General features: G+C 46.2%; 1 protein-coding gene across 6 annotated transcripts in view; it reads left to right on the top strand.

The window, feature by feature from the left end:
* FNIP1 (folliculin interacting protein 1) overlaps nt 1–24,550 on the top strand; it is a 60,559-nt gene extending 36,009 nt beyond the window's left edge. For 4 of the 6 annotated variants that reach the window (XM_031598445.2, XM_090150715.1, XM_090150716.1 and 1 more), the window contains exons 4-18: nt 1,758–1,858; nt 2,115–2,189; nt 2,406–2,497; nt 4,646–4,729; nt 5,686–5,757; nt 6,496–6,631; nt 7,158–7,359; nt 8,145–8,230; nt 14,064–14,210; nt 15,781–15,950; nt 17,231–18,656; nt 19,027–19,195; nt 20,235–20,432; nt 20,826–20,941; nt 21,721–24,550. In XM_031598445.2, coding sequence (XP_031454305.1) covers nt 1,758–1,858; nt 2,115–2,189; nt 2,406–2,497; nt 4,646–4,729; nt 5,686–5,757; nt 6,496–6,631; nt 7,158–7,359; nt 8,145–8,230; nt 14,064–14,210; nt 15,781–15,950; nt 17,231–18,656; nt 19,027–19,195; nt 20,235–20,432; nt 20,826–20,941; nt 21,721–21,799 — 3,153 coding nt within the window. In that variant the 3' untranslated portion in view covers nt 21,800–24,550. The remainder of the gene's footprint in view (nt 1–1,757; nt 1,859–2,114; nt 2,190–2,405; nt 2,498–4,645; nt 4,730–5,685; nt 5,758–6,495; nt 6,632–7,157; nt 7,360–8,144; nt 8,231–14,063; nt 14,211–15,780; nt 15,951–17,230; nt 18,657–19,026; nt 19,196–20,234; nt 20,433–20,825; nt 20,942–21,720) is intronic. The other 2 variants (XM_031598446.2, XM_090150714.1) reach the window with 1 other exon arrangement.
* The last annotated feature ends 2,125 nt before the right edge of the window (nt 24,551–26,675 follow it).

The following is a 26,675-nucleotide window of genomic DNA, read 5'->3' as shown; positions in this document are numbered from 1 at the left end:
GACAAGGAAAATCAATAAGTTATTTTGAAACGTTTCTTTCCTCGTGTTTAGAATTAGATTTGCACCGTAGCAGGAAGTTGAAACCAAAAGTGACCATCAAGGGCTTGACATTTGTTCAGAAGAAGTTCTTCAACTGCATATCTGCAACAGATTGAAAAGTAACAACCATAAAGTATTTGGAAGTAGTAATTGCAGTGTTCTTACATTGGGATTTGGTGATGCTGACAGACCCATCATTTCCCAGAGGCATTACCATTCATGCTTCTCCTTCCTTGGGGCTCCTGAGCTGCACCAACCACTTTTAACGTTCAGTTTTCCCCATCCTACCTCCAGTTCACCCAGACCAGTAGGCAGTGAGAAATCTTGGGAAGTAAAGCTGGACATTTCTGTCAGATGCCTCCCTGTCATATGAACACCAACAAACTTTGTAATTCCATCCTCATTTTTATAGCTGTGATTGCTATTTCAGTTGTCCCCTATCTTTCTTGCACTGATAGCAGATTTCAGAGGTTAATAGTATGGCTGTTAGAGTTCTGCCATCTTAATTGAGAGTGCTTGAGAAGAGCTAAAAGCTGAGAAGTGCTACAAGTGTGCTGCTTTTGGGCTGATTAGCATTTCCTTGTTCTTGTCCTTGTTCTGAGGGCTAGCATGAGTAGCAACATGGAGTGGTCATCTCCATATCACGCCTCATTCCTGGTAGGAACCCAAGGTGTGGACACCCCGTCCCTCTGAGCTCATTGCCTGACTCTAGACAAAATAGTGAGATAAATCCCAAGCCTATTTAGGAACCAGGGTGAGGAGCCTGCTTGTTCAGGGCTTGGATAAGGGATACAGAGATATGGCACTTAGTAATTTCCAAACACGAGGCTATTTCCATGCCTGGTTTCAGGGTCCTTTGTTGGAAGGATTACTCTGAGGAAGTGTTCTGAGTTATCACACACCTCAGATACCTGTGAGCTGTTTGAGCAACCACAATATTTTGAATTACTCAGGGCAAGATAGAAATGGAAAGCCAGTCCTCATATGCTGCCAGCCTAGAAAAGAAACAACTCTGTATAAAGGGTTGGTAATCTCAGTCACTGAAAGCACACAACTATGATGGCTGTTGTCTGAGCAGTTGTCTGCAGCTGATTGCCCTGAGCAATGTTTAAATTTCAGGTTAGTGTCTGCAGCACTGTGTCCAGGTGGTGACCCTGCAGTGCTGGCCCCTTGCAGTGAGCCCTCAGCAGCTGCCCGCAGGGGATGCTCTGTGCAGTGCAGTGCTGCAGCTCCTTCCTGCTACCATCACATGTGTACCAGGAAACACCACGGAATGATGTGTCAAGAACAAACTACCATCCGTGGCCAAGATACAGCTCAGTCTTTGTCAGAAAACTCTGATCCAACTGGGCTTCAGTTCACAACTGATACAAGGTCACCATGGAACTTGCGACTTCTTGTCCAACAGATACAAGGTTTAGGCTTAATGGTCTTCTTTCATCAAAGTGTGTAATTACACTCTTAAAATTCTTAGTGCCTTGGCTTCCTGCAGGGTGAATCGGGTGGGTTAGGTTTGTTGGACGATTTTAGTGGTTTACTGCACTGCCAATTTGAAGATCACTTTCTTTGCTAGCATTGTCTGTACTGAACTATTCAATTTGGTGTATTTGACAGAAAGATGTTGCATGTTTATTCTTTTAAATAAGGACAGTTTTCCTTAGGTACATTGCCTTAGGTAGAAGTGTGTTTCTAAACAAGTGGATTATTTTTTTTTCCAGGGCTCTCGGTGCTCCTCAGATGCCAACATGCTTGGAGAGATGATGTTTGGCTCTGTGGCCATGAGCTATAAGGGCTCCACATTGAAAATTCACCAGATCCGGTAAGATCTTTTTGCTTTTTACCACTGGTCTTGTCAGAAGATGCAATTCTTAGTGCTGATTTTAAATGAATGTCACAAATGTTGGGTAAAAGGAATTTCTGAGTTTGCTTTAAAGTTATTCTGACATCACTTTGGACACAAAAGGCTGTTATGTTGTTCTTTAGAGCTGTAAATTATGATCTGGGAGGGTGTGAAATGGAAATGAAAATCAATCTTGGCACTGCTTCTAGCTGACATCTTTCTCTCTATCCTCCAGCTCTCCTCCTCAGCTCATGCTCAGCAAGGTTTTCACAGCTCGCACTGGAAGCAGCATCTATGGAAGTCTGAATACGTGAGTTCTCCAGAAATGATTCCTACTGCATATAAGCAGATCTGGCTTTGAACTGTTCAGCATTTAATTTTGTATGTGTTAATTGACCCAGCTCAGAATGTGGCAGTGTAAGCCTGCATTCTCTTGTCCATTCTGAGTCTTAATATAGTGACATTGTGTTTTACCAAAATACAAATCACTGTTTTTGTTGTATGTTTTATTTTCTGGGTCTTTTAGGTTGCAGGACAGTCTTGAGTTCATTAATCAAGACAGCAATACATTAAAGCCCGACCACAGTACAATTATGAACGGACTTCTTGGGAATATAGGTAATTACAAACAGATTTTATTTCCTGGCATCTTTAGCTGAGTAACCACAGTCCTAGCATATGAATGTCTAAGTAGAATCAAGTGCAAAAATAAAAAGGAAAGCTAAGATCTTAACAGAAAATTAATGTTAATTTGGAAAACAGGTGAAGAAATTAGGCAGTTCAAAAAATTATCAGTGGCTTAATTATATGCAGCTATGTGTGTGTGTATAAAACTCCATAGAGAAATATTAAGTATATCTAAATTCAAATACAGAAAATGTTGGAAAATAATCAGTAGAATTTTCTGAGCACTGCATTTCAGATCAGGCAGGATTGATTCTGCCTAGCTTAGTTCCCCAATTTTATTTTTGTTAATAATTTCCATTCTGTTCTGTACTCTGGCCACCTAAACACATGTGGCTGTATATTCCATGCTAAGTTAACCTTGCACAGTTACACTTTAGTTTTTGATCAGATTAGACAGATTGTTTATTTGGTCTGATCTTGGAAGCTAAGCAGTCTTGAAAAACCATCTGGAGTCTCTGACTGTCAGCATTTGTGGGAGTGCTGTGGGTCAAGGCTCTGTGAGCATTAGGTAACAAAGTGGCGGATGTTGACTTTTCCTAATGTGAAATCTAATAGTAAAGATACTGTACTTCACTGCTCAGATGGGAGCATCTTGCCTTCCACTCGGTTTAGATCGTTTGCTTTCCAAACAAGATGTCTTTTATGGTAGGTGGAATAAGGGATTTCTTTTTTCACTTACTTTCCAGAATATTGTTGTAAAATGTACTTTTCTGGGGTTCCAAGTATGGAGTGATTTGGTATCTTTGTTAGTGGGTTTCTGTCTTTTACATAATTCTAATTCTTGTTGGGTGCAAGTGTCTACTTCCCTTCTCCCTATTGGCTTTTCTCTGTGAGACAGGGAAACCCTACTCATATACTTTTAAGGTTTTGTTGTGGTTTATGCTGGCCAAAGTGTTACATCACGTAATCTGCGAGCTCACGTGGAGCTGTTGGAGCTCTTAGGCTGAATCTGATGCAGGAGCAGCCTGTGGCACCTGGGCACCCAGCAGGGAGGGAGGAGGTGCCTGCAGGAGGAGGATGCTGGAAGTGCTTTGCAGCTGAGCTGCACACATTGTCATTCTGTTCAGCAGTGTTTGTTTACAGTTCTTATTTCAGCACATGGGGAACCAAGGGTGAAATAGGCAAAGAAGTTAATCTGTAACTGCAGCATTTCTAACAACAGCCTTAAATACCAAAGGCTGCTTCTGACTCACTGGCCCTTGCCAGGCTGCAGCAGGAGGAGGCTCTGTGTGTTTTGGTTGGGAACTATTTACGAGCTACTTCTCTAGACATGCTGAATAAAGAAAAAAGCAAAAAGACAAGAAGCACTAGGTGTGTCCCTTCCTTTACCAAGGAATGAAGACCCATGAGAATGGAAGGGAGCTTTGCTGAAGTGCAGCCTTTATGTTTTCTGTAATCAGTAAACCTTGACTGATCAGTAGCTTCCAGTCTAGGAGAGGGGCTAGCAATTAGCTTGTTAGAATACCAGCTCTGTGTGCAGAAAATACACTCCTTCCTTTGGATACCTGCAGCCCATAGTACTCTCAGTATGAGCCACTAAGAAGACTGCTAACTCTGTGTTTTCTCTATGCTCATTTCTCTGATGCAGCACACTGACTGCTCTCAGAGCAGCTCCTTCAGCCTGGCGTCTTCTCTTGGTTCCACCAAGAGCAATGTCTGCCTGCTCCTCTCCTCAGTGACAGCACTGCTCAGACACCCCACAGTGTGATGTTAAAACAAACATTGTCCTCCACCATGAATCTCCTGTTTGTGATCAGCTTGGGCTCGGAGCCTGCATAAATTAATCATTTTCAACTCAGAAAAATAGAAATAAATAAAGGCCGTGGACAGAAGCCCCGTCCTTGTATGGGAAACGGTGTAAAGCTTTGTCTATTATTTTAATGTCATAAGTGGTGTGTAGTTCCACTGTGAGCCATGCTCCTTGAATCAACGTTCTTGTTAAGCGTAAGAGCTGTTCTCCTGCAAACGTTACTCTGCATTTATGTTGGCTTGTCTCTCCCTGCCCTGGCCCCCTCCCGACAGACTGTTCTGCTTTACTAACCTCATTCTTTCATGTGTATTTTACGTTTTGCCATGTAGGTCTTTCACAGCTTTGCAGCCCCAGGCGGGCATTCTCTGAACAAGGTCCGCTCCGCCTGATCCGGAGCGCCTCTTTCTTTGCAGGTTTGCAGTGTGCTGTGTGCTGTGCTGTGTGCCTAGTCTAGCTGCTGGGACAGCCACGTGTGCGTTGGTAGCACTGCCCTGGAAATAAGACTTATATTTTTTACATACAAAACAGACAGCGATCTCTGCTCTCTTATCTTTTTGGATACAGAGGACAGCAGGTATTTAAATAGGCCTCTTTGGGGCTGCTTGGTTGGTTTTTCTGTTTTGTAAACTTGCTTATACAAGATTTCATCTTTTTAGAAATAATTTGTCACAATAGCATCGAGCTATTTTCATCTGGATTCGCTTCAACAAGCTGTAACAATTAAAGCTAACCTACGCTGATATAAAGTGGATGTCTCTTGCTTTTATTAGATGGGTCTTATTTCCATGGCTGAGTAGCTTCTATTTCACAGGCGTATTTGTAAAATACATCACGTGTAGAGGTTGTTAAGCCTGATACACTTTTGATCTTCTGTAAATGCAGACTGTGATTCTGGATGGCTTACAGCTTTGTTGAACAACCAATGCACTGCTTGCAATTTAAAAGTATTTATTTTCTTCAAGACAGCATTGTAAAATCCTTTTAAATCTATATAATAGCTGGGAATGCTGTTAGAGGAATGGAGTGTTGATTTTTTTTTTTTTTTTTTTTGTCTATACTCTGAAATATGTGGTGAACATCCTTTGAGTAGAATAAAACTTTATTGAAAGCTATTGATGTAAAGAAATAGTGAATGTGAGCCTGATGCAATTTGGACTAAAATAGATGTATGGACTTCAGAAAATTACACACGAGCTTTTCAGATCAGTGCTTTGGCTTGCTCAGCTAAGCAGCCTTTCTTGGTGATGGCCTTGTGCAGTGCTGTTGATCTGAATTAATGAGCATGTTTTTGTTTCATTAATTACATGGAGATCGGCAAACAAGAAAGGAACTGTATATTCCCCTGCTAATTGGTATTCCTGTTTTACAGTTCACAGCAACCCTATGGATATGCCTGGGAGGGAGCAGAATGAGGACAGAGACAGCGGTATAGCAAGATCTGGTAATGTCAGTTCCATTAACCCTTTAAGTTAAACATTCAGTAATAGATGCTCAACTGTCATGTTACTGAAACATACAGACATCATAGAGTAACTTTCTGTGCTGAAACGTGATCATTTTTTTTGTTCCACATAAGCATTCATGAGACTACTGCCTCGTGCACTGAGGGTGTTTGTTTTATAGGAGCCCCACAGAGCCTACCTGAACAGCAGTGTGATTTATTAAAGCACATTGCAAATAGGCAAGCCAAATTAAGTATTGAAATGAGTGGAGGGCATTTCCAAGCAGTGTTCGTTGTCATCTCCTTACCAAACTGAGGATGATGTTAATGTTAAAACATGAGCTGGCGTCCCCAGTGCCCCCCAACCACTGCCATCCCCACTCAGGGGGTTGGGCACTTAGGGGTAGGGCTGGGAAGGCTTTTGAAGATGCACTTAGCATTACTCCTTTCCACAAAGAATTTATTTCCCGATGCTCAGGGTTGACGAGCAAGGTGCAGCCTGTGTGCTGCTTATTATATAAAGCTGCAAGACTGTCCCACCCTTGCTGTGCTTGTATAGCTTGCTAATGTTGTTATAGACTTATTATTTTCAGATGAGAAGCGTAGATAAGCAAAAGAGAAGCCACTTTGTGAGCAACGCCAGGGTATATTCAGGGGCATAGTTTGGTTGCTGGTATTATTTTCCAAATATTCTTTCTCCCGGAGAGCTTTATATATTTATCTATTTAATTATTGCAGCATCTCTTAGCAGTCTGCTCATCACTCCGTTTCCATCTCCGGGCTCCTCGTTCAACAAAAGCTGTGCCAGCAGTTACCAGAGGCGTTGGCGGCGCAGCCAGACGACCAGCTTGGAGAACGGGGTCTTCCCTAGATGGTGAGCAGGAATTGATAATGCTGGATGCTTTTCCACTGTTTTCAGCTTGATTCTGCCCTTGCATATGCACGTCTGTCCTTGCTGTTGCTTTCAGTGGTGTATTTACAAAGGTGTATGTCAGGCAGTAGTTCGACATCTAATCTTTGTAGTCTCCATTTTCTTGAGGCCATTTGCACTATCTGTGAGACCCTTAGCAAAATATAAACCTGTAGGCTGTATTTAGGAGGTTGAAAAGCCCTAAAATCCTACTCAAAATGCAAATTCTTGGCAGAAGTAAGAGAGAGTGAGGATACTGTGTTCTAATCCCACAGATGCTTAGAATCTGGCTCCAGATTTTCTGTCTGCAGGGCCAGCTAATGGCTGCTTCTGAAGAATTGCAAAGTGGTTATCGATGGTGTTGATTTGACAAGGCATGCAAACAAAAGCCACTTGCTGAAGTTAAATGTTCTGGAATTTAATTACACAGGAAAAGGTACAACTTTAAATAGTGGATTGCATTAACTTTCTATTTTTTCCATGTTTCAAGGTCCATGGATGAAAGCTTTAACTTGTCAGATGACAGCTCTGGTCCTAGCCCAGGAATTGTTAGGAAGAAGAAGATAGCAATCGGGGTTATTTTTTCACTCTCAAGAGACGAAGATGAAAACAACAAGTTTAATGAATTCTTCTTCTCACACTTCCCACTTTTTGAAAGTCACATGAACAAACTGAAGAGTGCAATAGAACAGGTAAACACAGCCTCTTCTGATTCTTTGCTTGTATTGCTGTAAGTTCCCTTTCAGTCCATTTCATTTCCTACTCCTGTTACTCGTTCACAAAAATGGGATCAACTTGCTGCCTGATATTGAAACTGCACCAGCAAGGATCTGTGCTCCACAACGTCTCTGATGTGTCTATTGCTTGCTGAAGTACAGCACAGAGCGCAGACAGAACTGTGTTATACTACAGAGACTGCTGAAATGGCAACAGGCCTTAGGCTGCATTGGCTCCCAGCAAGCTCTGGATCAGCAAAGGAAGAAGGGTGCTTTCAAGGCCGCCTTTACTTCCCTGCTTCAGCTGTATCTGAGCACTGGGGACTGCAGGATAAGAGCCTATCTCCAGGATATTCCAGACTGCAAATAAATACCAAGCTTTTCACTTATTTTTATTTATTTCATCTTAAGCCCTGATTCTGATACATAGGAAACTTTCAAATATGTGGTTAGATTTGCTTCACATCTCTCTTCTAGGGAATACTTAGTGGTTACTTTGCCACTGCAGTAAAAACTTTGACCCTTTTTATGCCTTTAAAGATGAAAAGCACAGGAGAATGAGGCTGCAAAGGCATGAGCCTCACCTATCTTTTCTCAGATAGGAATGCTGGCACTTGTACCATAATTTTATCACTTTAAAAAAATTATTTGCATGACTAGTTGCATGACAGATAAAGTCAAACGCATGACTTTGTTTTCCATTTTTTCTGCTTCTGTAGCTATGTCTGATGTTACTTATCTGTTTAATGATTGTTTTCAAGGCTATGAAAATGAGTCGTAGATCAGCTGATGCCAGTCAGCGGAGTTTGGCATATAACAGAATTGTTGATGCCCTCAATGAATTCAGGTGAGCAGTTTCTCTCGCATCTTTTGTGGCTGTTTCTTCAAAAGCACGTAAGCGATCTAGAAGGTCCTCCTCCTTAGTGCAAGATTTTCAGGACTTTGGAGGTCTTGTCTCAAAAGGAAAATGTTTTCTCTTCTAGAATTGTAGCGTATAATGTCTAACATTTTCCTTAAAAGAATGCCATAGAGGACCTGGAGATAGCAGGCCATCCTGTTCTGTTTGTGGTTTTTGGTTTTGCCAAGTGTGCATATCCACAAGGGCTCAGTCTGAGCAGAGCAGAAGTGACCAACGATTTCTGTGCTTTAGGTGATAATGAGCTCCCAGCAACCTCTTGTCTTGAGACCCACTGAGGGGTGAGAATTGCAAGCCCACTCTGGGCTCCTTTGGTTGATATTTTCTTGATGTGTGAGCAAAGCAAGACCTTCACCCCGCTCTAAATTCTTCTCTCTGAATGAGTTTCAGATAACCAGTACTGGGAAGGAGATCTATCTTCTTCACTCAGAAAAATACATGGCTGCAATCTCTTGCTATCAGTACCTGCAGAGAGCTTCTCTCAGCAGTTAATATACGTAGTAACACAGATAAGCACATCCCTGACATTTAACTGTATGTTCTTTCCGTAGTTTAAGTAATGGGGAGGAAAATAAAATGAAATCCATCTGTTTCAAGTGATTCATCCCCTCTCAGATGGGAGTGGCAGGGTGCTTCCTTTCACAGCCAGCATAGAGCTCCTTTTTAAAGACATGGCAGCAGATGTGCTGATGTTTAAACCAGGGAATTCTGATACTGGGCAGTGTGTTACCCAGCAGGAAGGATCTTGAGGGCTCGCTCATTTATCTGTAGTTCAGCACCATGGGCTGGGTGGGGCTTCAGGGGAAAGGCACTGTAAATTTTTGATTTGTTTATATTTGTAGACCCTCCCCCCAGGGAAGTGCAGGAGATGTGTTGGGTAAGGACAGGAGAGCACGTGGATGGGGTGAGCTGTGCCAAGAGCTGAGCAGAGGATGCGCAAAACTTCTAGGAGCCACAGATTCTGCCCAGGGGGCTGAGACGAGTTCAGCAACTCCAAGCAGCCACGGGCTTCCCTCTGCTCTGCTCTTCCTGCCCTCCCCCTCCTCTCCTTGAGTAATTTCTTTGTGTTCCCATTCCCTGATAACAGCATCCCCCATGCGCTTTCCCCGAAACTTCCCCCAAAACATTCCCCCCCCTCTTGGTGGACTTTGCACATTCTCCATTTCCTTCCAAGTTAAACAGTCTCAGAGTGACAGGAGGGGTGGGTACCCGGAGCTGAGCACAGGAGAGCTGAGCCTGCAGGCCCTCCTGTCTGCCCCACGGCTCATTGCTCTGGCTGGGCAGTACAGCAGGGCCGTGCCATGGTGCCAGCAGCTCACCTGGCAGCCTGCAGCTGGGCAGGGAAGGGCAGGGCAGTCACGTCCCCTGGGCTGGCACTCCTCGCCCCAGCCATTGTAGGACATCGTGCACATGACCGCTGGTTGCGTAACCCCGTGTGGAACGACCAGTTTTATGCAGAGGTTTCCATGGTGATATAAATATTACTCTTTAATAGCGTAACGAGGTGAATTAAATCCAGTTTAATGTCGGATAACTGAATTTCCTGGGACAGCAGAGCTGGGCCGTGTGCTGGTTTCGTTACAGTGTGCTGGGAGCCATCCCAGCTGCAAAGACCTCGCAGTGCTGTGCAGGGGCTGCACTGTGCAGCAAAGCAATGCCTGTGCAGTAAGGGGGAAAAAGGGATCTTTAAGCACTGAAGACAGGATGCAAAGACATTTTGGCACAGCTTCAGTGAATCCATTTAGGCTGCTGTTATCTCCTTGGGCGCCTGCTTCCCCACTGGAGTCACGGGGAAGTCAGGAGCCTGAGTCCTTTGCTGAACCTGAAACTCACGCTGATTTCTACCCTCTTAAGCAAATTCTGCTGGAGGGAAGAAGGGTGCTGACTTCAGTGGGTTGCCATTTCTAAAGCGTAATCCTGTGCAGTTTTAACTCATTGTGGGCACTTGGGTTTTTTGAAAATGTTTTGGTGAGGACAGACTTCCAAAGCAATAGCACAGCTGCTTTCCTCGACTGCTGCTGCAGATCGATGCCATTGGCACATGGCACCATCAATGTGGTGCCCAGCTCCAGGACTGCCCTTGTGCCATTACTCATTTTGCACCAATTTTTGTGTTCTAACGTGGTGATGGATTTGGCTATGAACACTTGACTTAAAGGCTTAAAACTCTCTGTGGATGTCAGATGTGCAGACACATGACTTATGAAATAAGCCACTGCACTTGCATAAACACTTTGACTCCCTCAATCCCCGAGGCCGATGCGGTGCTGGTTCTGCAGCTGATGGGTACCCGTGTAGCAGGCAGCAGTGCTGAGGAGGCAGTGTGTACAGGCCCAGGGAAACACCCTCTGCTCCTTTCTGGCAGCCAGATTCCATCCTGCTTTATGCCAGCAGTTTTTAAGCAGCTTACGGTGCTGTGAGCAGCAGTGGGTTTTACCCCCTGCACAGGGAAACCCCATTCCTGCAATATGGGAGGAGGGAGTGAGACCAGGGAGCAAACTGATGTGCAGTAACTTTTACAAACCATTGATGTTTTTTCTTTTTGGAAGTGCTGCACAAGAAGATGCTAAGCTTTGTCATTACACTGCAGCTCCCAGCACCGCGCCAGGGTCAGCAGTGCCTTGCTGATGGGAAAGGGGAGCTGCAGGGATGCTGCCTCATAGAGGTGTTGAGGTTGGAAAAAACCTCAAGTGCACCCCCAGCCCACCCCACTGTGTCCACTGACTGTGTCCCCCAGTGCCACATCCCCACCATTCTGAACACCTCCAGGTTGGTGACTCTTCACTCTCTGGGCAGCTGTGCCAGTGGCCAGCCACTAAGTTTCTCCAAATATCCAACCTGATTCTCTCCTGGCACAACTTGAGGCCATCACCTCTCATCAAGAGGCTGCTTCCTCCCCCAGATGCCCATTTCATTGGTGAGCAGCCCCACAGCCTCAGAGTGCCCAGCCCCTTGCTCCCACCCATGCTGATTTCAGCCTCCCTGGAGCATGAGGGGAGCTCATGAAGATGAGGGAGAGTGACTTCTTACATGTCTGATAGTGATAGGACAATGGGGAATAGCTTTAAACTAAAAGAGAGGAGATTAAGGTCAGGTGTGAGGAAGAAATCCCTCACTCCAAGGGCAGTGAGGTGCCAGCACTGCTGCCCAGAGCTGCGGGTGCCCCATCCCTGGAGGAGCCCAAGGCTGTGGATGGATGCAGGGCAGCCTGAGCTCTGGGGGCAGCTGGTGGTGGGGCTGGATGATCTTTAAGGTCCCTTCCAACCCAACCATTCTATGATTTCCAGATTTCAAACACTTTAAGCATGCTGCAGCCCCATGAGAGCAGGGGCTGCTGTCAGCTGTGCCCCGTTGATGTGCTGCCATGGGATGCTGCAGGGCACCAGGATGCTGGGGGAAGGCAAGTGAGGGAAGGGGGTACTCGAAAGGGTTAACTTCAATTATTAATTGCTAGCATTTTTTTTTTTAAATCTGACTAACTAAAGAAGCAATGCATTTCTTAAAAAATATGTATATATTTTGTGCTTCTTTTTATATTATTAGTTTGATGGCTTTGTTTTGTTTCCTCAGCAGACGAAGGAGAGCGTTGCTGCGTGCTCGCAGGGCTGGCAAGCAGTTAATCCTTGCCCTTGCTCCGTGCAGGCTCGGCATGGAGGTTCCCCGTGCTGCAGTCACATGCCTGCTGGCTGCCAGCCAGAGCAATCTGATCTGTCTCTGAGGAAACACTATCGGCTGCAGATGCAGCCAGGGTTACCAGAATAGTAAATAACGAATCACAAGACTCGGTCTATCTTTTCAACGAAAACAAATATTTTAATATGTTGGGTTTAGTTTAGAAGTGGTTTCTCTTTTTCAAAGCGGTGGAGCTGCTAGCTGCAGGAGGCTTGGCTTGGGTAGTTTGCATAAGAAGGAGAAATAAGCTTTATTTTAGGTTGTCGTCACATTTATCTCCAGTCAGCTGTGTCTGAGGGGTTTGATGCTTGGTTTGGACTTTGAAACTCATCCAGCTTTTAAATTCACAGACTTGGGATCTCCCCCTTTGTTTGGGCCTCCTTCACCTCCACTCCAGTCTATAGGCAGTGAACACAAAGCTGCTTCCCCATGACCCCACTGCCAGCTCCAGCTCACTGCTGTGCTGCCCTTGCACACGCGTGTGCCCGGCAGAACAGCCTGCAGTGGCAATGGGGAGCAGCGCCCAGCTGGGCCAGGGGTACTGTGAGCATTTGTGAGCTATCTGCTCTCATGCAAAGTCACTTCCCTCCTGTTACAAGCTCCCATCAAGAACTGGAAAACCACAGGGAGGTCTCACCTTTCCTTCTCCAGTCCCAACACCCCCAGCTCTCAGCCTGTCCCTACATGAAAGCTGCTCCAACTTCTGGGCACCCTCATGGCCTTCCTCTGGGCACGGTTCCGTGTCCTTCTGCTAGGGGGCCCAGGCCTGGATGCAGGCAAAAACAAAGCAGAAGAAGGCAGAGAACTCCATCAGCCTCCCACCCTCACCCCTGCTGCTCCCTTCCTGCCGCCATGCACCGGGGTCGGTGCCAGCTCTGCTGCACAGTTTCACTTTAAATGTGAAACCACTGAAAATTTGGCAGCTGCAGCCCAAATGTGTGCCTGTCTGATGTGCTCGGCAGCCCTGGGACTGCTGTGAGTCTCAGATCGACGCAGGTCTGTGTTAATCTGAGGCATTTCTGGGCATTGCTGGGGTAACGTAAATCTTTGTCTTGAGAAACAGAGGCACCGCTTCTGGAAAACATGAGGTGGGGAGAAACCTGAGCTGATCACTCATTTCCTCGTGGGTCTTTTTTTCCAGGTTTAATTTTTTAGTGTGATGAAAGTGTCGGTTCGCAGAGTGCCATCATGTAGGCATTGCCTTTAAAACAAAACTGTGGGTTGGTTTAGATGAGTTCAGCAGCAATCAGAGGGGTTACGATCTGGTGTTCTATTGCAGAGCCAAAGTTCTAAGAATACATCTGCTGTCTGTGAAGTCAGAAGGGTGTGGGTAGGTGTGTAAACCTTGAAGCCATGGGGCAGCTGATGCTCAAACACTGTACTGAGTTAAAGCATAACCTGGTCCCTCTGTGAGCACATGGGGATGCACTACTTGGTGCAGCAAAGAGCAACTCAGGGCACTTCTATAAATCAGGTACACGTGAATCTGCTCTAGTCACAAATTAACTGTGGAGCAGTTATGAGTTGTGAATGAAATGCAGCGAAAGCAGGGAAATAACCCCAACAAAATCATTCACTGCTCTCCATTCAGAGCAGGGCAGTGAGCGCTGCTGGGCTCAAGGGAGCTCAGCCACACAGCTGTACCTGCAGGGCTGCTCTGCAGGATGGGGATTCCTGCTGGGAGAAAGAGCAGCACAGCCTCAGTGCTGCAATAAGTGATTGGAGTGGGAATCTCTGCCCTTCTTTGCTTTGTTTAATCACAGAATGGCCAGGGTTGGAAGGGACCTCAAAGATCATGAATCTCCAACCCCCCTGCCACATGCAGGGCCACCAACCTCCACATTTAATACTAGACCAGGCTGCCCAGAACCCCATCCAATCTGGCCTTCAACACCTCCAGGGACGGGGCATCCACAGCCTCTCTGGGCAGCTGTTCCAGCACCTCACCACTCTCACAGTAAAGAATTTCCCCCTGTCATCCAACCTAAACTTTCCCTCCTTCAACTTGAAACCATTTCCCCTTGTCCTGCTATTATCTACCTTTCAAAGAGTTGACTCCCCATTAATGTTCTGTTATTTGTTTGTTTTCCAGAACAACTATTTGCAACCTGTACACCATGCCACGGATTGGGGAGCCCGTCTGGCTTACCATGATGTCGGGGACTCCGGAGAAGAACCAGCTGTGCCACCGCTTCATGAAGGAATTCACCTTCTTGATGGAAAATGCTGCAAAAAATCAGTATGGTGGATTTGAGTTTTTAAATACGTACATGTTTTATGCCAGTGTTTGAGTGGATTTTTTTAAATCTTCATCGTAATAATAAGCGAGAAAGAATCAAAACACCATTCATAAATGCCTTGTTTGAAACCAGAAATGCAGTGAGGCAATGTCTCATTATGTGCTGCTTCCCCATGATCCTGTAAATCCTGGTACAGGTGAAATGTCTGAAACACGTCCACAGGGAGCGTGTGGTGGGTGAAGGACACACACACCTCATGTAACACCTTCCAGATCAGCTGCCACACGGTGAAGGTTTGGCACCCAGCACATGCAGTTCTGTCTGACCACAGACCGCTGCTAAACCTGACTGTGCTGAAAGGAGCACAAAGATGCACCAGGGCTGGAGCTGGAAACCCATCAGTGAGCTCTGTGCTGGTGTATGGGGGGTGGCACCGCTGCTCCTCGCCATCTAGCTGTATTCTGTCACCTCTCCCCTCCCTCAGCTCACAGCCAGGAGTCAGTTTTGTGCTCTTTCTCTTGTCAAGGTGGACTGTAAGGTTTGTGAGGGGTTCAGATGAGCTTCTCAAAAATCGGTTCCTACTGCACTGGAAGATTTTTGCTGGGAAAAACCTCTTCCAGTCCCTGTCATTCTGAGTCCTGTACTTCTTATTTACATTTAAATGGTAATTTGAGCTTGTTTGCTTTATTTTCGGTGTAGTAAGATTTGCACTGATGGAAAGCAGAAGAGAAGCAAGCTCTGAGCTCTGTATCTTTGCAATCTGTTTTTAACTCTGCTTTCCTCTTTTGGCTCTCTCTGCTAAACAGAGCTAAATGTAACCCTAGGGATCCTGACAGTTGAAGCTACTCAAACAGCATTATTTGGGGCTCAGGGAGGTTTGTCTGGTTATCTTCCCTGGCTGCAGAGCCACCAGCTCCATCTGTCGGTGTGAGAAGGCCTGGGCTGAGCTCCTGCACTGCTCCTGGGAGGGACAGGGACTGCACTGCATCACTGCAGGAAATCCCTGAGCACTTCTCAGGAAGCTTTTCTGCCTTAGCTGCTTAGTGAGCTAGTGAAAACTGCTTCAGAAGAACACAGCCTTTGTGGCTGGGCTGCCTTTCTCCTTGTTGCTATTGAAGTACTTTGTGTCAGAGGCATTTTTGAAAAGGAGCAGCCATGTGTGCTTGAACTGCATAATAGTTACACGAAGGAGCACAGCTCCTAGCTACTGAATGGGTGTGACAGCGAGTAACAGCCTGTTCCTCCTCATCCATGGCCTCCTTAGAGCAGTCGTTCCCAGGGGACACAGAGGGCTACCTTCTTCTTACAGAGAACTAAATCAAGCCGTTTTGAGATGTTTTACAACACAAAGCTTGCAAAATAGGAAGTCTGATAATTGCCAAACAGAGGACCTGAGATGCCACAAGTTTAAAATATTTCATTTGACTTTAAATGTGTGTTCTAAGAAAAAGCTCTGCACATGTGGGAGGAGAGGACCTAAGGGATGACCTCTGTTTGTTAGCCACCCACATCCATGTAAAGCGTGGAAGTGCTGTCTGTTTGACATGCTGTTGTACATTTTGCTTTCAGGTTTTTACCAGCTCTCCTGACTGCAGTGCTGACTAACCACCTGGCCTGGGTCCCTACGGTCATGCCCAATGGACAGCCACCTATACGAATCTTCTTGGAAAAGCATTCTTCTCAGAGTGTGGACATGCTGGCCAAAACTCACCCATACAACCCCCTGTGGGCACAGCTTGGTACGTGGCATACACCTCTAACCTGTGTGAAGGAGTACAACTGATGGTATTTATGGATGTGTGTTACTTCCCCCCTCCAAGCTGAAACTGTGTTTTTTTTTCTACTCAAAACAAAAGTGTGTATTTCAGGCTCAGAGATATTTACTGTATTTTTTTTTTTTTTTTCATGTGCTATAATTTCTTAAGGCAGTATCAGTTGTAAAATGGCAGCCAAAAAGTCATCTGTGACAGAACTCCTGCCCTGGTGATGATGGAGGATTCTGTTCCTTCTTTTGTCCTGTCTCTGTAAAGAAACTCCATTTTGATTTATTTGGGATGCTGCTATCAATAAGTTTGATTCTAGAAAAAAGCAAATTTAAAAAAATCCATTTTTTGATGAGAAATGGACATGTGATGAGCACAGTGGGCAAAGGAGTGACACAGTACAGGAAATCGTGACCTGGGTAAGGTCTCAAAGCCTAGCTGATTGAGCAGTGTTGTGTTTAATTGCTGAGTAGAGAAGATGATCTTCTTGCTCTCTAGTCAGGTTGTCCTGCTCTGCACACAAACTTCCACTTGAATGGGGAAGGGAAACTTCTGTGAGGTTCCTATTCTAGAACAGGCAGGGATAGCCAGGTTCTTGGCAAGGAGCCTGATGGCAGAGCTGATGGGACTCAAGGGATCCCCTGTTGTTACACTGGCCTTCAACACTTCTCAGATCCTTTGTCCCCAGTCCCTGCACCCATGCAGTGCCCTCATACCTCCCGAATAATACAGGTGAATCTGGAGCCTGGTCTTCCAAGCTGCCCATCTGACCCATAAGGGAGCTCAAGGAGAGGGAAGAGAAGGTTGGCTTCAGCTGTGCACCTGCCACTGGCACTGTTTGCCTACATTCTTGGCATAGGTTTCTGTCCCTTTACGGCTTTCTTTTGGTAGGTAAAAGTTCAGCCCAGTTTCCAGACTATCCAGGGTAATTCGGAGCAGATGCCTCCTCTCTCCCATGACTATATAAGGAATGTGGACCAGCGTCCAGAGCTTGGGACTGAACTGAGGTGGTGCAAATACTCCCTAATATGTGAGATCAGATGTCCCCCTGACCAGCGTGTCATCTTACTTATGATGCCAACAGCTTCATTAGAAATTTCTGTATTGAAAACAGAATAACAGCTTAGCTGACATCACTCTTCTACTTCAGTAATTTTCTGCTGTGGGCTTTGCCTTTGAAAGATGGCCGCAACAGCTGTCAGAAGATGAGTTTGTTTTAAAGATGCAAAATAATCATCTTTTATTTCCTGTTCCAGGTGACTTGTATGGGGCTATTGGATCACCTGTGAGATTAGCCAAAACAGTTGTGGTTGGCAAAAGGCACGATCTGGTACAGAGGCTGCTTTATTTCCTCACTTACTTCATCAGATGCTCAGAACTTCAGGAGACGCATCTGCTAGAAAATGGGGAAGATGAAGCCATAGTCATGCCTGGAACTGTTATAACTACCACGCTGGAGAAAGGAGAAGTAGAAGAATCAGAGTACGTGCTTGTCACGATGCACAAGAACAGGGGTAACTTGTTACCAAAGGAGTCTGAGGAAATGAGAACTCCTAACTGTAGCTGTAAAAACTGCAAATGCCCAATTTCTCTTGCACAAAACATAGAAGATGTTTCACAGCAAGAGAGAGAAGATGCACAAAACACTCCTAAGGTGGAGGTGGAAACTTCTTCAGATGAGAGCAGAACTATTGTTCCTGATGATGGTCAGGAAGATGCCACTGATGGTCATCAACTGAGATCCTGCCAGGACACTAAACTAGAGAGCGTGGTGTGCACAGGGTCGTCTTCACCAGAAAAACGCGCATTGGCAGAATCTGGTCTGGAAGCAACAGCAAACATGTGGAGGAATGAAGACGTGCTGGAAGCGGGCAGCCAGGCGATGGGTGCAGCGAGGTCACCCGGTATAGCCGTGGAAAAGAAGCCTCCAGATAAGCTCTTCTGTGATGCATTTCCTTGCAGTGCTGCTGAAGCTCAGACAAAGGTGACTTTCCTCATCGGAGACTCCATGTCACCTGACTCAGACATCGAGCTCAGAAGCCAGGCAGTCGTGGAACAAATTGCCAGGCACCACAGCCCGCCGGCAGCGGAGGAAGGAGTGTCTGCTGATCAGAACTGTGAAGCTAAACAAACTGTTGAGGACCAAAATAGAGACTGTGGGACAGCTGAACCCTTTCCTCAAGTTGCTAGTGAGCATCAGAGCTGGAATCCAAATGCATACAACGCTGAGAGCATGAGTCTGTTTGATGACAATTTTACTGATGATGGCTCAGTTGAAACCCGGACTATGGATGATCTTCCAGAGCAAGCAGCTGCAGAGCTTCTCACTCACAACAGCAGTTTAGAGTTTTCTAAAAAGCTGTGTACAAAGACTAGCAAACCGCCTAGCGAATTCTGTAAATTTATGGACTCTGTTCGACAGGAGACCTACAAAAACTGCTTTGCTGAGCAGGACCAAAGAGAGAAAATCTCTATTCGTGTCCCCCATGGGGATAGAGAAAACACAGAGAAAAAGGTGGCCCCGGGAATTGATTGGGACATTCCAAGAAATGAGAGCTCAGACAGCGCCCTGGGTGACAGTGAAAGCGAGGATACAGGTCACGAGCTAACCAGACCAAGCAGTAACTACTATGGAGGAGAGCAAGAAGACTGGGCAGAAGAATATGAGATTCCTTTTCCTGGGTAAGTACCATTCAGCTGTAAGAAAGCTCAGAAAAGATGCAGCCTCTTCTCATGTCACATGTTTGGAGGAATGTAGGCTAACTTGGCATCGGTGATTGGAAAAGTGTCTCTGGAGCTCACTGGTTGTAAAAGAATATGGAGAGATCAGCGGTCTGGAAAAAAATATTAATTGTGCATTGTGATCTTGGCTCGTGTCCTTTTTTTTTCCACAATGGGCTGACTGCAAAAGCTGACTTTAAACTGTTTATTTTTTTATAGAAAGCACTTGAATGGAAGTGAGAATAGATAGGAGAAATGTGAGGCTGCAACTCTTTGTAAACCGAATTTGGTGTTTTTTGTTGCACATCTCTCTGATACACCTTTCTTGCAGGTCAAAACTAGTTGAAGTGAACTCTGTCCAGCCCAGTATTGCCAATTTTGGACGATCCTTACTAGGAGGCTACTGCTCATCTTATGTCCCCGACTTTGTTCTGCAAGGAATAGGAAGCGATGAAAAGCTGAGACACTGTTTGGTGTCGGATCTGTCTCATGCTGTGCAGGTAATTAAGCTATATTTGGTAAATGTATTTGTCACAGTGGGGAGAGGTAAATGTTTTCAAACCTGCAGATCTGCAGGAAGCGAAAGCATTTGCTGTCACAGCTCTCTTCAGCTTTCACTGGTCTCAGGTTATCATTTCTTAGTCCTCTCTCAATTAAGCGCAGTTATTTCCCTGCAGATCTGGAGCACAAAAACTGAGGCTTCTGAGAGCTGTGTACCCTTGGGAAGTGGGGCTCTGAGGAGTCAGCCTCGTAGACACTGCAGCCTGCTGCTGGTTGTGTGCCCACGGGGTGCAGTGATGTTGAGTGAGACAGAACTCGGGTTGCTGTGCATCTCCTCTGCACAGAACCCCTTCCCTACATGAACAGGAACGTGGCTGGGGACTGTTGTTTCCTGCACCCCCTTCTAGAGGCCATGAGAAGAGTGGGAAACCAGCCATGACCACAACGTGTGGTGACAGCACAATGCTTTAGTGAGCAGCATTTCCTGAGAGCCTCCCTGGGGTGCTCTGAAAGGCCCGATTCTCCCGCAGCTCCCAAGCTAACGATCGGCTATTCGGAAGGAGGTGCCTCCCAGCAGCTCAGCCTGAAATATATTTCGGGCTTCCAAATGCACTCTTGTTAGGAACCTCCAGGGCTGTAGAGCAGAGCCCAGCGCTTTGGTGCTCGCTCCCTCTGCTGGCTCTGCCCTGGAAGCACACGGGCAACACGGGATGTTCAAAAGCCGGGGGGGTTGTTGATGCTTCCAGTTTTAAGGGTTTAAAACACACTTTAAGTGTTTATTTTATTCATTATTCAAAGCTCTTTATATCAAATATCAACGTTGTCAGCTGGTGCCACAGTTTAAACCTGGAAGAAAATATTTAATGACAACTGTGCCAGGACTGCTCGCTTACACTGCAGCTCTGAAAGCAATTCTGAGCACATGTTCCCGTGTTTTGGAGGAGGTGGGGGCTGGGATTCTCCCCAGCTCGCCCTGCTTTGTTGGAAGGCCATCATTGTGTTGTGCTCAGAGTTCTGCTATTCATTTTCTGTTTGCAGCATCCCGTTCTGGATGAACCGATCGCAGAAGCTGTCTGCATTATTGCAGACACAGACAAATGGACAGTGCAGGTGGCCAGCAGCCAGAGGCGGATGATTGATAACAAGCTGGGCAAAGAAGTGTTGGTCTCCAGTCTCGTCTCTAACCTGCTTCATTCCACTCTTCAGCTTTACAAGCATAATTTATCTCCAAACTTTGTAAGTATGAATGAAGATTGAGGGGACAATGATTTTAAAACATCCCTTCACTTCATAGGTTAAAGATGCCATAAACTCCTGCCTAGTTTACTTCTGTAGTCACAGTTTTGCTCAGCAGTGTATCTCCTGATGCAACTGTTCAACATGTCCATTTAAATACTGCTCTGCAACCAATACAGCTGTCACATTAATTCTGAATTAAAATGCATCAAAAACACCTACTCAAAAGCAGAAGCCTTGCTGGTAAATTAAAATTTGCCAGTCTCTTACTAATTACTCGTATAGGCATGACATGAGAACAGTACAGTTGTGCTGTTCTGCTTTAAGACTGGTTTAGTATGGTTTGGCTGCAGTGCTGTTCTGTCCCTCACATGATGTTTCATTGCTTTCTAGTGTGTCATGCACCTGGAGGATCGGCTGCAGGAGCTCTATTTCAAAAGCAAGATGCTGTCTGAATATCTCAAGGGCCAGATGAGAGTTCACGTCAAGGAGCTGGGCGTCGTGCTGGGGTAAGGTTACAGACTGCCTTGGAGCAGTGGCACAAATCAGCCATGGCTGCAGGCTTCTCCTTGGCTGCTGCCTGGCCCCCCACGATGGGCTCAGCACTGCACAGCTTGTCCTGCCTTGGTTGGTTTGACATCACCACGCAGTGAGGGCACCTGAGCCCTCCAGGCTGACTTTCCCTATGGGCAGCAAATGGCCTCAGTGTCACTCAGGGCACGTTGTGCCTCGCTGTGCACGAGGCACAGCTGAGCAGCTACGTGTGGGTGTTTATAGGAGGGCTCTGAATGTCTGTGCAGGGAATGGGGTGAGCAGGAAGGCGCACACAGTGCATGTGGAGCTGGGGCAGAGAGCAGCTGTGCCACAGCCCCCTGGTAGCTGCAGGCATGGCTGAGTCTGGTGCTCTGCTCCTGTGCCTGGCTGCCCAGCTGCTCTCAGAGGGTAGGAGAGTATCTGCTGTTTTCCTCCCCCCATCTGTAGTGCCCCATTTTGCTGCCCCCTGTGCGAGGTGTTGGTGGTGCAGAGCTGTCACGGTCAGCCTGAGCAGACACGGTAGGAGGGGGTGTTAAAAGCAGGCTGGTGGTTGGAGTTTGTAACCCAGCTGGCAGCACTGCATTGGGAGAGAAGTGTCACTGCCTTTCCTGTTACTTGAGCAATGTTCTGCCACTCTGAGCTGTACACACTCGCAGCCCAAGTACAAACACCGCGCCTTGAGCCGGCGCTGCAGTTATAATGCACATGTTCAGCCCAGCTCTGGATTAAATGTGACTCTTCTGCTTCCTTTCAGGATTGAATCCAGCGACCTCCCTTTGCTGGCAGCTGTAGCGAGCACTCACTCTCCATACGTCGCCCAGATACTGCTCTAAAATGCCGGAGAGAGCAAAGACGTTTCCTTTTTTTTTCCCTTGAAAACAAAGTGGAAGACAACTTGTTCTGGCTGCTTTCTCTTTGCAGCCACTGAAACAAACTGCTCCCGGAGCCGCAGCATCTCCAAGTTGGGTGGAAGGTTGGACTGGATCGTCTCGGAGGCCTTTTCCAACCTCAGCAATTCTATGATTCTATGATATATGACTGCACATTATGCAAACCATTGGAGGATTTTCCTCTCCCACTTGATCTTTTATTTAAGAAAAAAAAGAAAGGATAAAGAAAGGAATACAGAAAAAATGAGTAAGCCCAAGTTTTCAGCCGCAGAAAAGTGAAGATTTTGGTGAAAGCTGAAGATGTGCATTTTTAACCAGTTTCTGCCGCAATGACTCACTGTAATTTATCCTGGGGAACCCAAGGAAGAACTGCTTTGAGTAATATTTGATGCTATTGCCAATTACAGACTTAAAAAGCGGAGGCAGCAGCTGCCCTCAGACCCAGATCTGTCATTCTCAAGCTGCGACAATTTGTAAACAACTTCTACTTTTTCATGTAATAGTCGAATTCTGGATGCTTCCCTGAGGAAGAACAAAGGGTGGAAGGTTGGTTTGTTTTGTAAAAAGCTCATTAATGGCACTCAGCTCCAACATTTATTTATGATCATTCTCCTGGGGAGAGGAAATGGTAGGGATGTGTGGGGACGGGGAGGGGGAGGTAGGAAAGGGCCACCAGGCACCTGCGGGGGGATTCTCTCTTGACTGGATGCTGAAACCAGTATTACATGTTTATAATGTTTAAATGTTGCTTTATATTCAGTAATGCTTTTTTTTTTGACAACATAATCAAAATGTTAAAAAGTAAAAAAAAAAGAGAGAGGCTGAAGTTTCCCCACAGGCCCCAGAGCACCACGACTATTACCTTTGACTTTTGTATGGTCTGTAATGGCCTATGATGTTCTTGCAACTCCGACTCTTTTTACAGCAGTCAGTCAGCTATTGAAATAATGAGCTGGGAGTCATTGTACCAAAGCATTGGGGAGAAAGTGAACAGACTATTACCCTTCATTGCTCAGGTAATTAATTGATATATTTTTTAAAACCGCTCTACAAAAAATGAACATTGATTACACCATAGTATAGAAAAACCCAAATCATTTTTGGACGGAGTATCCCCTCGATGCAGATGGCTCTAATCCCTTTTCTACTCACTTGTGTAATTACCAGCAGGAAATGTTGTTTATTTTATTCTCAGCATTTCTCCTTGACTCAGCCATCACTGTTTTGTCATTGTATATACAATAGTTGTAAGAAAAGCTGATGGAACCAGTCTGGTGTAAGTAATGTAAATATACAATGGTAGGTGGATTATGTTTTCAAAGGCTCTACTACCTCAGTTTAACTGGACACTTCATTATAGCCTTTTCTTTGCTTATTTGTCCTAGCAGCCAATTAACGTCGCTGATTTTAGGTTCTGTTTTCACTGATTACATTCAGTATATTGGGATTCATGGATTACTCACAGAAGTAGGAGGTATGTGTTCGCTCGGTCACTAAGCTGCATAAACAGTTCTATAAATATATCATTCTGTAATCATATTTTCAATAGTATAGCACGCCTTCTATTGTTGTTTGCGGAGTTATTTTAAATGCAATCTATTATAAACTTGAAAACAATAGGAGAGATCCTTGCCCCACTGCTGTCAATGTCAGAACTCTCCTTCCTTCCTCTGCTGGGGCCAGGCTTCACCCAGGGTTGTTGTTCAGCAGCATTTAAAGCCTGCAGCTGAGGGCTCTGTTCCAGGGAAGAGCTGCACGGGCATCCCCTGAGTTTCCATGTAGGACTGAGCCTACATGAGTCCGTAACCCCACCTCGGATCCAGGCAATGTCATCTGGAGCTCCTTTGTATATAGAACCCAGTGCCGACTGCTGCAGGGAAGAAACTCGTGTTTGTTGTGTGATCCGAGGATGCATTTCTCCCATCCTGTCGATGCCCTCCCTTCACCACACACCTGCATCACATCTGGCTTCTGGATCGAGCACACGATGTCGGGGCCCGGTTGTGCCAACACTTTTGCAATGAGATACAGGCTGCAGCTCGGCAGCTGAGCTTCGGCTCTTTGCTCTGCCCCAGCACAGCGAGGGGGGCACCGAGATCCCGGCAGCCCTGGGGCTGTGCTCAGTGTGCAATGTGTGCTCTCCTTTTCCCCATCGCTCGGTGAACTGTCGGGGTTGGAGGCTCCCAGGTACGAGCAGAGCGCGGTACGTCCACCTGCAACAGTGCAAAAAGGGAACTGTGCGGGACTGGAGCACTGGAACTTAAAATTACACCACAGTTGTTTCATGTGAATAGAAAACTAATGCGTTTGGGTTCTTTTTTTCCACTACTACCAATCTCCATTAACATGTCTTAATTTTTGGGCTGAAAACTAAGTGTTCTAGGCACGCGGATTAGCACATCTGTTTGTGTTGCAGTTGGCAAACACGGGGCTGCTAAGAACAAAAAATATTTAAAAGAAAGGATTTTACCCCTTGCCTATGTTTTCTCTGTTAGTTATTATAGATGTTTTATGACAATTTTTTTGCTTTCTCTAAATTATTTAGACGGTGGTACTTGTAAAATGCTGGGTAAAATGTACATACTTGTTATCTCTTCTGTTTTTGTACATATTTCTCAAGATGTGCACTTGTATTATAATAACCATTCCCAATTTTAGGGGAAATTTGTGCAATAAAAACAGTATGTCAATTTACCACCGGGATGCAGCGTGTTTCTTCTTTATGCCTGCAGTAAGGGAGCGCTGGTCACAGTAAAACCAGAAGCATCCCACATTTGGCATCCATCCCCCCTGCAGCCCCTGCTGTGCTCCCCGTGGGCTGGACGCTCCATCTGGGGCTCTGCAGGAGCAGAGATGTGTGGCCGTATTGGGGTGGTTGAGCAGTGTGTGTGCAGGGTTTGGCACAGGGCTGTGCTAGCAGTAAACTCAGCCACAGATCTCATATCTGCCAGCCAGTGTTTCCTATGGATTATTTCTCCTTTTCTGTGTCTCCCTGCACACCCGGCCGGAGCAGCGCCCATGTTTGTGTCCTGCAGCGCGCACATTCCGTTCCAGCCATCCCTGATTCCTTTCATATGCTGCAGTAACAGCTACAGCCTTTGTACACCAACTGGATGTTCTCCCTGTCTTGGCTGTGTACAACAAAACCATCTTTGCTATTTCTGCAGGCGATGCTAAATATATCAGCGCTCGGATTTTTGGAAAGTTTTGGAGCTCGCTGGAGATGCTGCGTTACTGCAATTGGTGCTTTTTGCTTTTTGGCTTTGAAGAAGAACCCCAAGATCAAATCCTGCTGAGATCTCTGCAGTTTTTTATATCAGAACCCACTTCCTCAGCTCTGAGCTCACACTGAAGCCCCATCAATGGGGTGCAGTGCTGCCGTTGCTCAGCACCAGGAAGAGCAGCAGCACTCAGGCTGCTCAGCTGTGCCACTGCACCGTCCCTGAGGAAGTTTTAAGGGGAAAACTTTATTTTAATGTCTGCATTTCCTGCAGGTTTGCCTGCACTGTGCAGCCCTCGCGGGTCTCCGTTGGTCTTCTGCTGCCTCGCAGTCCCCACTGGGAGGCATGGTAGAACAGAAGCACGTCCTTCCCCTCTCTTTGTTTATTTTTATTACCAGAAATATTTGCACAGCGGCAGGGATGAATTTCTCAGGCTCCATGTGTCCCAGCTGCTGGTTCCCAGCGGGGTTGCAGACATCTGTGTCCCCACTGGGGCACGGGCAGCTCTGAGCATAGCACAGGAGATGAGCAGATGCATCTCCTTGCCATGCTTTGTCTCTGCCCCATCTCCAGCTCTCTGGCTCTCTTTGCTGCTCCTTTCCCTAAGCACCCACAACCCAGCTCCTCTGCTGACACCTTTTTTTGGATGTGTGTCCCCCACAACAAGGCTGCAGCCCACCAGAAATCCCCCTCTTTCAGTACATTGGTGTTGGGGGGGACATCTGCCCCCACCTCATCTTGTTCCCATGAGCAAAGGAACAACTTCTGTGCACTGTGATGTGCCATGGAGATGCAGCGAGGAGTGGCTGTGGGAGGGGTCACTGGGGGCTGCTTTATTTCCTGCCGGGGACCTTTCACTTCAGGGAATTTAGGTTGATTTGGAAAGAATACATGCAGCAATACTTCCGTAATTACTGCGAAATTACAGCCACGGGCAATTAGGTTCTCCAGTAGCTTTGTGAGTGTGCTGAATCCGAAGAAATTAAGCACCGAATTTTCAAGTAATGGATTTATTAATAGCAGCTGTAAGTACAAATCACGCCTAATTGTGATCACCACTCAGAGAGCAGAAGGAAGGAGGGCTGCTGTTCGCACGCGTTACAAAGCGACTGACACAACTGGAGGGAGAAGTCTCAGCAAACGGGGTAATTACAGCTGTGCTGCTGTAATTAATGCTCTCGCGCTCTGTTCCTCAGTCCTGTTTTTCTTGTGTAGCTCCAACAGTTTAAGTGAAGGTCTCTGCGTCGTTCTGATGCTGGTTTAGGCTGCAAAAGCCATCAGCCCGCGGGGAAATTTATTCTTGAAACTGCAGCTTAAATCTGTGGACCATTTCTGAAATTACAGGTTAGCAAAGCCCAGGCCTTTCCACGGAGCAGACACAGATTGTTAAGAACTTCGGAATCACTGCTTGGAGCGATGCAGCACTAACATGGAGGACCCCAACACCAGCGGGCAGAGCCCACCTTCACTGTGTGCACATCTCCAGCCATGAGCTCGGGCTGTGGGGAGCAGCCCTTAACCTCAGCACCACCTTTGGGCCCTTCCCAGGAGCTGCTCCCTGAGGGGAAGCACTGCGCTGCAAAGGCCAAAAAGAATAA

Source organism: Phasianus colchicus, chromosome 15 (genome assembly GCF_987193195.1).
Source record: "Phasianus colchicus chromosome 15, bPhaCol1.hap1.1, whole genome shotgun sequence".
Lineage (NCBI taxonomy): Eukaryota > Metazoa > Chordata > Aves > Galliformes > Phasianidae > Phasianus > Phasianus colchicus.
This window is presented reverse-complemented; position numbering and strand designations above follow the sequence as displayed.